This window comes from Coloeus monedula (assembly GCF_965178545.1).
Source record: "Coloeus monedula genome assembly, chromosome: 3".
Taxonomy (NCBI): Eukaryota; Metazoa; Chordata; class Aves; order Passeriformes; family Corvidae; genus Coloeus; species Coloeus monedula.
Genome location: NC_138783.1, coordinates 21,495,576 through 21,509,460, shown reverse-complemented (window position 1 = coordinate 21,509,460; position 13,885 = coordinate 21,495,576). Strand labels below are relative to the sequence as shown.

At 38.8% G+C, this 13,885-nt stretch overlaps 1 protein-coding gene across 5 annotated transcripts in view; it reads left to right on the top strand.

Moving 5' to 3' along the window:
• The first annotated feature begins 2,199 nt into the window (after window positions 1-2,199).
• The window catches only part of TBC1D23 (TBC1 domain family member 23), a 37,877-nt gene continuing 26,191 nt past the window's right edge, over window positions 2,200-13,885 (top strand). For 3 of the 5 annotated variants that reach the window (XR_014226294.1, XR_014226295.1, XM_082278571.1), the window contains exons 1-5: window positions 2,200-2,538; window positions 9,252-9,363; window positions 9,600-9,705; window positions 11,673-11,877; window positions 13,154-13,277. Coding sequence is in view for 3 of the 5 variants with exons in the window: in XM_082278571.1 (XP_082134697.1) it covers window positions 2,213-2,538; window positions 9,252-9,363; window positions 9,600-9,705; window positions 11,673-11,877; window positions 13,154-13,277 (873 nt within the window). In the remaining 2 variants the exon portion in view is untranslated. Of the gene's footprint in view, window positions 2,539-3,027; window positions 3,076-8,432; window positions 8,560-9,251; window positions 9,364-9,599; window positions 9,706-11,672; window positions 11,878-13,153; window positions 13,278-13,885 lie in introns of all 5 variants that reach the window. The other 2 variants (XM_082278573.1, XM_082278572.1) reach the window with 2 other exon arrangements.

Genomic DNA, 13,885 nt, shown 5'->3' with positions numbered 1-13,885 from the left:
TAACAGTCATCTAACCACCCACCCTAAATAAAACCTGAGGTTGGCAGAATGTGCAGGTAGGCTCTTAAGAAAAATTCCTAATGAAGAGCATTTACCAGGGGAACTGGGACTGCTTAAGAGACCTATATGAGACTAAAAATAAAAATTAAATGCTCAGAAGCCTAATTAGGTCTTGTGACCCCTCTTTATTATATACATACAATTTTTGTATTGCTTCCTCTCTAACAGGAAATAAGCACCAATTATCAAGACATTGAAAGAACTGGAGTCTTTGCAGAGGTGCAGATAACTCCCAACTCTTGCCAATATGGCATTAAAAAAGAAATTTAAAATAACAATCAATAAAACAGGGCACTATAAAGTCTAAAGTCATTTTAGTTGCCCAGATCTACCTAAATTTTTACATTAAATGTAAACATTACAGAAAAAATATTTTATAGCCTGTGGTTTCGAGACACATTGAAAAAATACAAGTGTGTGAACCAGGTATCATAACCATCAGGAAAAAAAAGACAAATCAGTCATAGCACTATACTCCAAGGGGCAATGGCTGGAGAAGAGCTGTTTAACTCCTGCCCTTTTACAGTAACACATGGCAAGGGTGATGCGACACACCCCAGTGAGCACATGGGTGATGCTTTTCAAGTACCACAGATACTTTTCCCTCCAAAGACTCTAGTACGGATTTACTGTTTCCAAGGTCTTACAGAACTGTAAGTAAGTTCATGTCAATAATGGCAAACACAATCACAAAATATTCTGAGTCAGAAGAGACCCACAAGGATCATACATTATACAAAAGTCTTTCATCAAATAAACTCTTGGGAAGAAAATACAGTTTGGAAGGTAAATGAATGCAAGGGAGATCTGAGCTCTGAAGTCAAAGCAAGAGGTTTTCCCATTCCCCTCGCCCCGGTTTTTAAGCTTCGCTTAAACGTATTTCTGTTTAGTGGGTTCCTGTTGTTACCTAAGCACTGGTATTTTCGTTTGCTGCTCCATCGTCTATCCCAGGGCTCCAATCAGAGACTGGACATCAACTCGCTGCAGAGATTCTGCTTACAAGCAAACCCGCCCTCGGTAGAAAGCAGGGAAAAGCAGGCACAGGGGGAAAAGCGAGCGAGAGTGGAAAACCTGGAGAAGTAAATTAAAAGCAGAGAAGGGGAAAGCGGAGGGGGGAAGTGGAAAAAAACCCCAAAATCCAACGAAAAGAAAGGAGAGCAGGAAAGGAGGATGGGGGGTGCCTCTCAGGTAAAATGCTTCAAGCCCAGCGTGAGGAGCGAGCTCCAGGAGACGCGTACCTGGAGTGCCGCCCGCGCCGCTCCCGGTGTCCCACCACGGCTCCTCCAGCGTGTCCCCCATGCCGCCACCGCCGCCGCGCGCCACGGCGCCTGCGCACTGCCCGCGGGGCCGGGCCCGCGGTGCCTTGGGCACGCCTGGTACCGCAGCTGACATTACATCTTACAGAACAGCCTCCTGAAGGCAAAGTAGACCTTTAAATGCATGTTGGAGATTTTTTTCCCTTTCTTTCTTTTTTTTTTTTTAAAGTGGAAAATACAGGAGTAAGAGAAAGAGAAAAGGCATTAAAAGTATTACCCTCTCCTTCATAACATTCATTTAATTGCCTCAACCCGGTTTTATACGGTGAAATACCTGCTTTCTTGGTTGAGGTAATTCATGTAATGTTTTCTGAGGAACAGATACGTGCCTGCAGAGGGTGCGCCTTACCTTGGAATGGGTGCTCCCGGCGCTTTGGGGACCGGAGCCCGCAGGGTAAGCGTGCCTGTCCTGTATCTCTTCCCACAGGAGCCGTCCCGCTCTGAGCCTGCGCCTTCCCTACTGGAGCACATCCCGAGTCAAGCTGTGGACGTGAAACAGACCAGTGTAAGGACTGGAATTCCCCATAAGGCGGCAGGTTACTCCATGTATAACCCGCCCCAATGATTTTTCTGAATTTCCATTGAAGTGTACTATTCTTTTTTCCCCTTTGAGGATGCAGGTGGGTAAGGAACGTGCGTGACAGAGCTTTAGCGTTTTTCTGCCCAGGGTTGCTAATGGACGTCACCAAGTGATTTTTAGCCCTTGGAAACAGAGCTCTGCGTGAAACTTGTGAATTTCCCCGACTCGCGAAATACGTACAACCTGTGGCACATTAAACACTGTGGGAGAAGTCACTTAATAACCAAACCTACATCTGGCAAAGCAGTTCAGCTTTATGAAAGCCGAAAACATTCAAATCTCCGGCAGACCGGCCCCCGGCCCTGCTCCAGGGGCGCTGCGCGGCCACTCCCTCAGAAGCTGGCCCTGCTCCGTCCTCTCCCCCGCCGCCGCCCCGCCCTCCTCCCGTGCCCGGCTTCCGCGCTTTGCGGCGCGCGCCCTCATTCCCGGCGGCGCGGGAGGCGGGGACAGCAGCCGGGAAGGGGACAGGCTTTGGGAGCAGCGGCGTCGGGAAGGAAACGCCTCCCGAGCGCGCTTTACGGCCGGTCGAGCGGGCACGTCAACAGCTATGGCGGAAGGGGAAGAGGCGCCGCCGGGCAGCTGGTGAGTTGTGGGGGTGTGGGTGCCCTCCCCTCCGCAGCGGGGACCAGGGGGACGAGGGGAGAGAGACCGGAGCGCCCCGGCCGCCGCCGCGCTTCCCCCGGGATGCGCCGCGCTCGGGGCGTGTGCGGGGTCGCGCTGGGAGCCCGCGAGGAGCCCCCAGCAAACGCCGCCGGCGCTCGGCGGCTCTGGGGGTCCAGAGAGGAAGGGCCCCGTCAAAACGCGGGCGAGACACAAAACGAGGGCCGTGCCCAGCCTGGAGCCAGGCGGTCGCTCCAGTTTAAAATGACAGCTTTAATATGCGGTAGGAGCTGCTCCAGGAATCTGCCTGGAGTGGAGTTGCTTTGTTCAGTTCTTTTTCCCTTTCGCTGCGTACCTGCTCTCAGGAACAGGTGACAGCAGTGGGTCCTGCCTCGTTTTCTGAATGATTTTGCTCACCACCCTTCCTCAGTACAGCTATTACTTAAAATGGATTTTATATTGGACCTCTAGGACAAGAATAGAGACTATTTCTGGAGCGTGTATAGGATCATTTTGATGGTAACAGTGATGTGATTTTAGTATTTGTTGCATGTGTATTCACTCAAGATTACTGAGGCTTAAATAAACTTTGTGTTTAAACACTGAAGCTATTCTTACTGCACCCAACATTCATTTGCATCTTCACTTTGGTTTTGTCTTTGCGCTTCTGCATTGCATGTGATTTCTTTCTGTGGCTCTGTGCCACACCATTGCTCTTTGTCCTTTCCACGTATATGCTTTTCAAGCAATTACATTACAGACCTGATTTTTATGATCACTTCCAATCTGATGTTTTTGCTTTTAGGCTCTATTTGATGTGGTAGATTTAAAGTTTCCTGCAAACTGAGCTTAGCCTTCTTTGTGCTTAGTTATCTCACTATAAAGAAGCCAGGATACACACGCAGGTGTAGGTGGGACCTCTTCTTTGTTGGTTCTATAAGTACAGCTCTTGGTTAAAACAGCTTAGTGTCATTAACTAGAAAATGAAAGTTAGTTGGTGTCATTTTTTATTCGTGGTTTTCTTTTTTTTTTTTTTTTACTTACAGCCTCAAAATTTATGAAGCTCTTTCTATAAGTACAGTGTTGCATATGCATTATTTCTAAATACGGACCTGACTGTTGGGCCATGTAATTACAAAGAGAAGGATGGACTCACTGGCAGTGCAGTCTTGACACTTTGAAATACAGCCCTGGACACTGAATAAGAACCATGTTCAAATACCTCTGAAAAAAATACTTCAAATGACTTCCATTACTAATATTGGAAGAATATTGCTGTCTCCCAGATCACAACAAACTTCTCTAGAATTTGTTAAGGATGAGTGTCTTTCCAGACGTATTTCAAGGCACAGCCTACACTGTTGATATTCTGACTGGCAGCTTCAAAACTATAGTGAATTTAATATGTTGGTGGTACTAGAAAAGGCAAACTTGAAGGCATTTGTTAAAACAGATGTTTTAAGTCTTTATGGGAACAATTCAAGAGGTTTATGCTTAAATGCTACATTAGTATGTGACGGTGCATCCTGTTACTAGAGCTGTATGCTGTGAATAAAAAGCTGCATTCTATATTGTTTGCTTAGAAACTTCACGTGGCTTTTTGGTTTTGTTTTCCTGTTTTGGCTTTTGTTTAAAAGCCAGTTTCAGTGGAGTATTTTCTTTTTCATTTATTGATTTAAACTGTTGTCTTGTATTCATATTTCAATGCTGTGAACAGATGTTCAAGGAGCTTTTTGGTGTAAATTACTACACTATCATATTTTGAAGTATATAGAATTTGAAATTTTAAAAATCCCCAAACATAAAATGATACCTATGTATGCCTGAGCTCTGTTGGGAGCAAAACTGGCAGTGCTGATTCCATATCCTCTCTTCACTTCCTTAAGAGGATTAAAAGGCAGATGGAATTTTATGTTCAGAGACTGTTGCAGCACCTTGAGTGTGTAGAATCTAGACGTGCTCACTAACACAAAATTCCCTGGTTTTTTTCCCTGTGCTAACTTGTCATGCAGTGCTGGTATAAGTGATTTGGGGGTGGTGGGGGGGAAGTGTCACAAACTAATTATGAGTTGAATCCCTCAAGATCTGTACTGACTGCTTGGTGTTTGGCTCAACAAAAGCCAGGGAAGTTTGCCACTGCACAATAAAATAAAATTCTGAAAAACCCAGCATGACCACCAACCCAAACTTATGTATGGGGTAAGATGAGATGGTAATTTTTTTTCCTTCAGTAAATACAGGAAGTTGTTAGCAACACTTTTGATTTTAAAATGAGCAAAATTAGACAGACCTTGTTTGCTGAATGTTTCTTTTCATCTGTTTGGCATATACTCAAAAGCTAATTTGAGAAATTGCCAGCCTGTTTTGGAAGACATGTCTGTCCAAAGCTAAGAATGCTGTGAAACACAAAGGAGACCGGCTGCTTTCAAACTGCTGTAAAATCTTTGTGTCTTTTTTCTTTGTCTGCTTATTTGTTTATTTTAATCATAATTTCAGTCAATGCAATTCATCTAGTCAGTAGACTGTATAGACACAAATAAGATGGTGTGTTATTAGTTAAAATGTTTCTAATTGGAAGTCATAGATTTTTCTTGTCTCATTTATCAAGGAAATCAATGATTTGGACCTTATTTTTCTTGGTCAGATTCTCAAACAGATTAATGGTTATGAATTAATTTTGAAACCTTTTTGCAAATGTTTGTTTAATACTCAAGCTTCAGAAAACGTGAGTGAGTAGTAATTTTTAAGATCTGTACTTGGAAAGTCAGGACCTGATGTAACTAAATATAACTGTAACCACAGATGGAATTGTTCCCGTGCATTTAACTTTGCATTGGAATAATTAATCTTATGGGTCCCAAAATGCAACTCCAACTGCCTAAGACAACAGGGTGACAAATCTAGTTTCCATGTATCTTTCCCATTCTCACAGTATGGCTAATTAGTACTTGGAGCCATACTATTTCTTCTGAAAGCCCAGGAACAGAAAAATCCTTTCTAGTTAAGCATGAAATTAAAGCACTTGAGGAAAAATTAGAAGTTAAAATGTCAGGGAATTGTTTTTCTCCAAAAGTCCACTGGAGGGAAAAAAAGGGGGTTCAGTGGTGTTCTGGATACAATGGATCTTTTGAAGTAAATGTGAGGGATTGATTTTTGTTTGTTTGTTTCCAATAGAGAACAAACACTCATTAATTTCAATTCAATATTGCTCTTGTTGAGGCTTTTTCCTGGTAGTCAAGAAAATCCTGAATTAAAAGTAGGAACCATAGTGAATAGATTCTATAGAAGGATGAAATTGATTGTAGTATTCTTAATACTTTATTTAGTTTATTGATCACTTACTATTATCTTTTCCTTGCTGTTCACATCCCCACGCTTTTAATCCCTTCACTAGTATTTATAAGGGATTATTACCAAGTACCTCAATCATACATAAATAATACTTAGAAAAAGTGGCTTAAGCTGAATTCCCAATGGTTGATCAATTTTTCTTGCCTCCAGCTTTCACATCTTAAGTTAAAAGAGTCCTGTTTAATGTCTGTGAAGATAGTTATTGATTATTATATATCACCAGACTGACACAAATGTAAGAGATCCTTCTGTAAGTATGGAAATTTACTGCAGATACTCTAATAGGAGCATTTTGTATTATGACATTTTGAACTCTATATCATGTGGGAATTTACCTTTCAGGCCATGGCTTGGGTGTAGGCTGAAATTCTACACATCTAACCAAAATTTTGGGTAGCATCTAGAAACGGTCAGTGAAGCCATGGCAGAGTAGAAAGTACAAGTGTTTAGGTCTGGAGGAGTTTTCCCATAGTGGTACTTTCTTTTCAAAACAAGTGTAATAATAATCCATGTGAACAGAAGACTTCCTAGCTGCTCTTCACTCATGGAAGACAAGGATCCAGATTGCTAGCAGTTTACTGGAATATTCATAGAACGACACTGACTGAAATAAGGTAAAACACAGAGAGTGGACGTGTTAAAATGTTGAAATCACTTTCATGTTTTGTACTTTGCAAGTTAGCCTGAATAGCATGTTTATTAGAAAAGAATTTACTTAATCTTTGAAAAGTCCTTACTTACAGCCTGTGAGCAATCTTGCAGTTGATGGAGAAAATGAGCACCTAATTGAATCACAGCAGAACAAAGCATTTCCCCCCCTGCTATTTCATTTAACTCCTTATTGGCAATCCATCAGTCTCTTCATGTGACAGATGGGCATGTCAGTGTCTTGCTTTGTGAGGTGAAGGAGTAAAACTGGCATTTGCCTCTCATCTTTACAGCGCAGAAAGTGGGGGTGACAGCACGTGGAAGAAGTTTTTGCAAATGGTAATATATTGCCAAGCAGCTGAAGCACACATTTGCAAATAACATGTTAAAGTTGGTGTTAACCCATGCACAGCTTTTTGAATGCTGGGTGCTAGTAAGTGCTAGAATTAGTACTTGTGGGTTTGTGAAACAGTCTTTGCCAGGTGATTCTGTAATTAGTGTAGATGTAGTTTTAAGTGCTGTTTCACGTTTGTTTCAAGTAAAAATTACTTCTTTATTCTCAAAAGAGTTTATTTGGGTGACACAGAAATGAAGTTTAAGTATTGCAGTTTAAGACCTTTCCACTTGAAATAGAATGTGCACACAGCTGTTGCATTCATTTCCACATACCTGTTTAATACTTGGATATAGTTGTAGCAAGTAGTTGTATTTTGTGTGCTGTAATGCAAGGCCTGGCTGTTACTCTAGTCTGTTTTTCATACACAGTGTTCACAGAAATGTACAATTTGTCCAAGAACACCTCATTCTCTCCAGCTGATGCTTGATGTTGGCTTCTGTTGAAGCTAGATCCTCCTAGAGTTCATGCAATTCTGCTGAGGGCTAGGAGATCTCTGTATAAATGTCCTGGAAATACTTGATTTTTATTCAGGGCTAACAGATCCATTCATTTAACTTTTCAGGCACTGACCATTATGTACTCAACTGGACAACAGGCTAGGTGATGGAAGTGCAAGTGTACTTCCATATTCTGCTTCCCCTCCATTTCTGTCTCAGGAAAGGGATTGGCAACCTGTAACCATATAAAAAGTGGACTTGGAGATTTTTCTTCTTATTTTCTCACATTTTTTGTATTATAAAAAACGGCAAGTCAGTTTCATTGTAATCTGTGCTTTCTTTCATTCAAATTTGCCAAATTGCTTAAGAAAATAGAGTTGTGCCCAGTGTACATTTGAAATGTGATTTAAAATGCAAACTGAAAAGTTGTGACCAAGAAACTGCCTGATACAATGCAAGGAAAGTGCTTACCCTTCAGACCCATAAATACTTTGAGAAGTCTCAAGTAAAGCTAGCTAAATATTTGCATACATTTTCCAGGTCTGAGATTTTATTCTCTTTGCCCGAAAGGATGTTATTTAGAAAATCAGAAATGTGTATTTTAAGTTTTCATGAGACCAAGCTTGTGAACCTTTATATCAAGGAGTTAGTCGTGGATATATGGAAATTAGAATAGACAAGAGAGTTCAACAGCTGACATTCTTTTTCTGTGGCTATTTGAATTGACTACATAGTAGTCTTGGAGTAATTGAGAATTATACTGGTAACACTTTAACATCTGTTACTCCATGTGTATAAATAGATTTGTTATTCACCAGGAATGCATCTTCCCATGTGAATATCTGTCCTGGAGAAACAATCATGTTCTTTGTTTTGCTCTGTCTATAAACCCCCTGGATGTGTGTTTAACCCATCAGGTATATGTGAAGCTAAGCCTTTCTTAAGGCAGATGTCAGAGCAAGTAGAGAAGAGTTAAGAGGATATAGCGAGGGAGAAGTTTTGCCTACAGGACCTGTGTGTCACTGCCATTGCTATTTTTCCAGTGAACCTGATTTGCCACTACTCTGCTACATGATATTGAAATCCTGAAATCATCAGATGTGGTTCTCTCATTATTGACAGCATGGAAACATTGAAACAGTCTGCAGAAACTATCAGAGAGATTGTAAAGTAATCATTCCTGAATGCATATCTTCCTATCTATAATGCTTGTGAGCTTTGGTTGTCTTACTACAGCAGCTGTCATTAATGTTTGTCTTGTCAATTTCTGTATTTTGCTACTTTCTATATTATTAACATTTTTGTATGTTTTAATTCATTCTTGTGCATATGTCCACACTTAAAATACTAGAACTATATAGTTAAATCCATTTGAGTTTGACTAAAAGATCTTTTCCTGTTTCAGGGAAAGGTAAGATTAAAAGCTAACTCTGCTAAACCTTTGAAATAAATGTTCTGTTTTCTAGGACATCTAATATTTTATTTGAAATAACTCTACTGTCTAATTTAGGTGTAATTTTTGCTTTGTGTGTGTGAAAACTTGCTGAAATTGAAAGTTGCTGGAAGTAGTATACTGCAACTAAATTTGTATTTTTATGAAACATTTTGGAATATTGTCACTTAATGAAAACAAAAAAGCAAACTTCTTTTTTCTTGTATGTAAATTGAATGAAATTGCAAGTTGAACAAACAGCCTTAAAGTAAAGGAATGAATAACATTTTGCAAGTATTTCTTTTAAGTAATTTTCAAGTTGTCTTATACCTTTGCATATGTGTGGGATTTGCCTGACAGTAGCCTTCAGTCTACATAAACATTGAAAAATAGTGTAATTGAGTTTTTAAATTACATTTCATTATCTTAGGATAAAAGATCTTGCAGACGCTCTAGAAGAAGGAGGTTGTGATCTTGAAACTGTGAGAAACATCATTCAAGGAAGGCAATTGCCTGCTGATCTAAGGGCCAAAGTCTGGAAGGTAAGTATGAGCTTATATCAAGAAGCAGGAAATACTTGAAGTTGTGTTTGATTTAAGATAAAAGATTTAGTTGCCAGGCATCTCTACAGAAGAGATGTAGTACTGAAATTTTAATATACATCTGTGTTGATTCAATTTAAGAATAGTTACCTTTATTTTAAATTACTGAGTTCAGTAACTGAACAACTACAAAAAGACACTAAAATGTTTAGGGGGCTTTCTATTTTTGTTTTCAGATTGCACTTAATGTTGTAGGAAAGGGGGACAGCCTAGCATCCTGGGATGGCTCTTTAGACCTACCTGAGCAGAGTATAATTCATAAGGATTGCCAAGAGCTAATTGGTAAGTTCTGTTATATTTCGATCATCAGTTTGAAAACTTCTGTGTTCTCAGTTGTCTTAGGACTTTATTTCAATTAAATCATCTGATCATTTACATTTTGGGGGAAGCTTTGAGGAGGAAGATGAAAGAGCAGATAAAAATCAGTAAGAAACTGTAAGAAAACAATAGTATCCTACCTGTACACAAGCTGTGGGGTGGGCAACATCATGCAAATTTGAAGCATTAGCTTATAAGTGATAGGTTGCATAATCAGAAAGCATCTTTAGTTGAAAAAATTGTAATTGTTTTCCAAACTCCCATCTTTTAAAGCAGACATTCTTTGCATAACGTCCTTCAGGTTTTTAATGGTGGAAGACCTGGTTCTTAATCTGAAAACCTGGTGTAGCACAAAAATGCATTTAACATTTGAGAGAAGAAAACATTTTGGACTTCAAAAATTATTTTAAAGAAAGATACTTTTTAATAGTGTTTTCAGGGAAAATGAAAAGCTGTGTTTGTGAAAGCAAGGTGCTGCCAGAACATAGGAAACAATACTCCTGTATGTCTGTAAGGAGCTGCCACAGGAGCTTTTTGGCAGCTCATCATAGAACTGGTCAAATCCCCGACATGTTGCAACAGCATTGATATCAGTGATCACTTGAAGGAATCAATGGTAACTCAGAAATTAGGATACTTCTCACAACTTCACTAAGAGAATCTTCTATTTTATTACCTATCACACTTTATTTATTCTTGCACAATTGAAAGTTAAGGCAGAGAGTGGAGTTGCTGCATGCATACATACCTACCATTTCTGAAATGCAGTTCTACACTTTCTAGCCCTAAAATCTAGTAGGACTTATTTTCCTTCTCTCTGTCCTGTAAAGGAAAGAGAGGGGGGTGGAATTTTCACTCTATTAATAATAATTGATATTATTAATTAAATAAAAATTATTGAATCGCAGGGTCTCTTCAGGAAGATGCAAAATGTCCCGATTATATTGGTAACATACAAAATTAAGCACTTCAATGTTTGATAGTTCTTTTTATGTATTTATTGGCAAATATTTTGTGATATGTAACGATATTAGACTCATAAAGGGAACAAATGTACAGTTACTTCAGAAGGAAGCTTATACAGAGACTTCAATTTTGTGTTGGATTAAATGTCTCTATTTCAATGTTTTAGCAAAGCAAGTAGTCTCCAAATTTAAAGTAAATCTTCAGATGGTATGTGAGTTTTATGTACTGTTTCATTATTCTGAGAGGTAGAGAAAAGGAATGCGAAATATTGACTGGCTTTGATGGGAAAGTATTAAGGACTTGCATAATAAAAAAAATTATTAACAGTAATGAGACCCATGGGCTTACTGTAACTGAGGGAGAAAGATGTTTGCTAGAAATTCAATGCAACTGTTAATATAGTGTGTACATATCTCTTTCCCCCATCCTGGACATAAAAAAATGTGATTTATAAGTTTATGCTAAAATTTAAGTCTGTAAGCCTAGCTGATCTCTAACTTCTGATTTGGATAAATTTGCATGTCAGTGAGCTTTTGAAGAATTGAAGGTGTGTATTGTGGGTTGGTCTTTGTTGAAATTCAAATGAATTTGTTGTAGAGTTGAGCCTAAGTTATGGACTGAGCACATTGAATAGGAATAGAAGAGGAGCATTGTGTGCATTAAAAGAATGTACCTCCTCCTTTAATATAGATCCCGGAAACCCCAAACTTTCATCCTGTTGTTGCATTATTTAAATGGTATTTAAATGCCTTACTCTACTGGGTTTATAAAATCACTTGTATATTGATAACTTTTTGAATGCCTTTCTGTAAGAATTTAATCCAAATTGCCAGTTTTTTATTTGTCTGGCTTTGTTGGTTTTTTCCCTGATCAGTTCCCTATTGGTACAATTGTGCTATGAAATAATCTCATCCAATTTCTTTGAAAAGTCTTTAACACAGTTTATGTTACTGTGCCTATTTCAGACCAGTTGTCAGTGCCAGAAGAAGAGAAGTCAGTATTAATTTTGGATATTGAGTCTATTATTACTTTTTATTGTAAATCACGCAATGTTAAATACAGTTCTTGCCTTGGCTGGATACATCTGCTCAAACCTCTGGTGCACCTTCATTTGCCCCGCAGTGATTTGTACAACTGCTTCTATGCTATCATGAATAAATTCATTCCAAGGTAAAACTCTTCATTTCCATATGCACTGTGTTTATTGGCATGAGAAGTGCTCTCTGAAAGATGAGCATGTTGGTTTTGGTTAGAGTAGCACTGTTTGTAGCAATGTTGCCAGATTCTTTCATATGATAATAAATTTCAATAGCTGTTGGTTTGTAATCCAGGAGATGATTGGCTTGGTTTAAGATGCAAAGACTTAGTGTGTGACTGATGTAGATTCAATATGCCTTTTAAAGAACTTGTCCTTTCATGCAATATAAAAAATACTTGTTTATGAACTAATTCACAGAGGTTATGTAAAAGTGGTTTTTTGTTTCCTCTCCTAGCATTTTTGGTATCTAAAATACTTCTATCCCTTCAGAAACAGTAATTCATAAGCACTAATTAAGTCTCAAAATCTCTTTAGAAGTAGTTGATATTTTCCCTATATTCTATTGAGTTGGGACTGAATTTTTTTTTTTAAATTGCTAGATATTTTTAATGAAAAATACTAAATTTGAGCTTTTTATGCTGTTATGTAGGTGCTCTCACTGAAATAAGTTTTTATGTATGTTGGAGCACCATGACACCTCAGCAAGAAGGATGGTCTGTAATTAAAGATCTTAGTCTGATTGCCTGGAGAGGAGATTCCAGCCTGGCTGATGGGTGTGTGCCCAAAATATGAAAAGTGCATGTTTGCTGTAGTGGCAGGAAGCGTTTATCAGTCCTGTCACTTGACTCAGCTCGTGCCTCTTTCTGCTCTGAAACACTCTTGGGCTCTGTGAACTGTTGGGCGACAGTGGCGTTAGGTCACATAACTCCTGTGCTTTCAGCTGTAGAAGGCTGGCAGAGTATCTGGCATTTGAGCTTCTCTGTAGGAATCTAGGGGGTGTTTCAATGAGATACAGACTGTTTCCTGGTTTTTTTCTCTTCAGTGGGAGAATGAAAGACTTAGAAAGGCAATTTATGGTAGAACAGCAAATCTCTGCTCCATTGGTACCACGCTTGCATTGTTTTGAGATTTAGATCTGCTTTAAATACTTCTGTATTATATAATACCATGAAGTATTGACAGTATCTCATTTTCTCTGCTGCCTTGTTAATTTAGTGAGAGTTTCAGTGTTTGTGGGGTTTTTGTTGGTTTGATTTTGGTTGGTTGGTTTTTTTGACTCTTCTTGATCAGTCCCTGTGAATTAAAAGAGCAATGTACTGGAAATCACAGATAGTAAAGAATTGCTACTGTAAGTCTGAAAACTGCAATATTACAAGGGTGTTTATTATTTTCATTGCTACTCTTCAGGGATTGTTTTATGAAGGGAAGACCCTTTCATCTGTTTAGACTGCTGCTTCAGTACCATGAACCTGAACTCTGCTCCTTTCTTGATACCAAGAAGATGACTCCAGATTCATATGCACTCAACTGGGTAATAAAGTGAAAGTAGGGAAACATAATGAAAAATAAATTTCTGTTAAAATTTAAGTACATATTGCCAGTTTATGGAAGAGTAGTACAAGTGATTAGAACTGCATATATTAAAATAAATTGCATGTTTTAATATAGTGTGGGCTTTTTGTCTTTAATTGTTTAACATAAGGTATGAGGTCTTGTTAATGTCACATTTTTATTGTGCTGGGTGAGTACTTTTTGAGCCACTGATGTTAGGAACTTCTTGGAGTAAGGAAGAATGAGAGCAGCTGACGTACTCAAAAAGCAAGAAGCCCTGAGGTTAGTTTTGATTGTGGGCAGCTGTATGTTGTAGATATGGATAAACATCAGTCTCACAAGTCTTTTAAAGCTGAAGTATGAATTGTTTTAAAAACCTCCCTGCTAAGGCATATATGTATGTCTTTTAGAATTTAGGCACATATATTTTACAACTGTTAAAGCATTAGTCATTTCTCTTCAAAACTACCTCAAATTGTGGGTAGTTACAAAGATGTTTACCTCAATCATTTTTCATAAAGTTTGTGTAGTGGGACTACAACAAAACCCTTGTTTCAGTGCTACTTAGCATATGCAATACAAAATCAT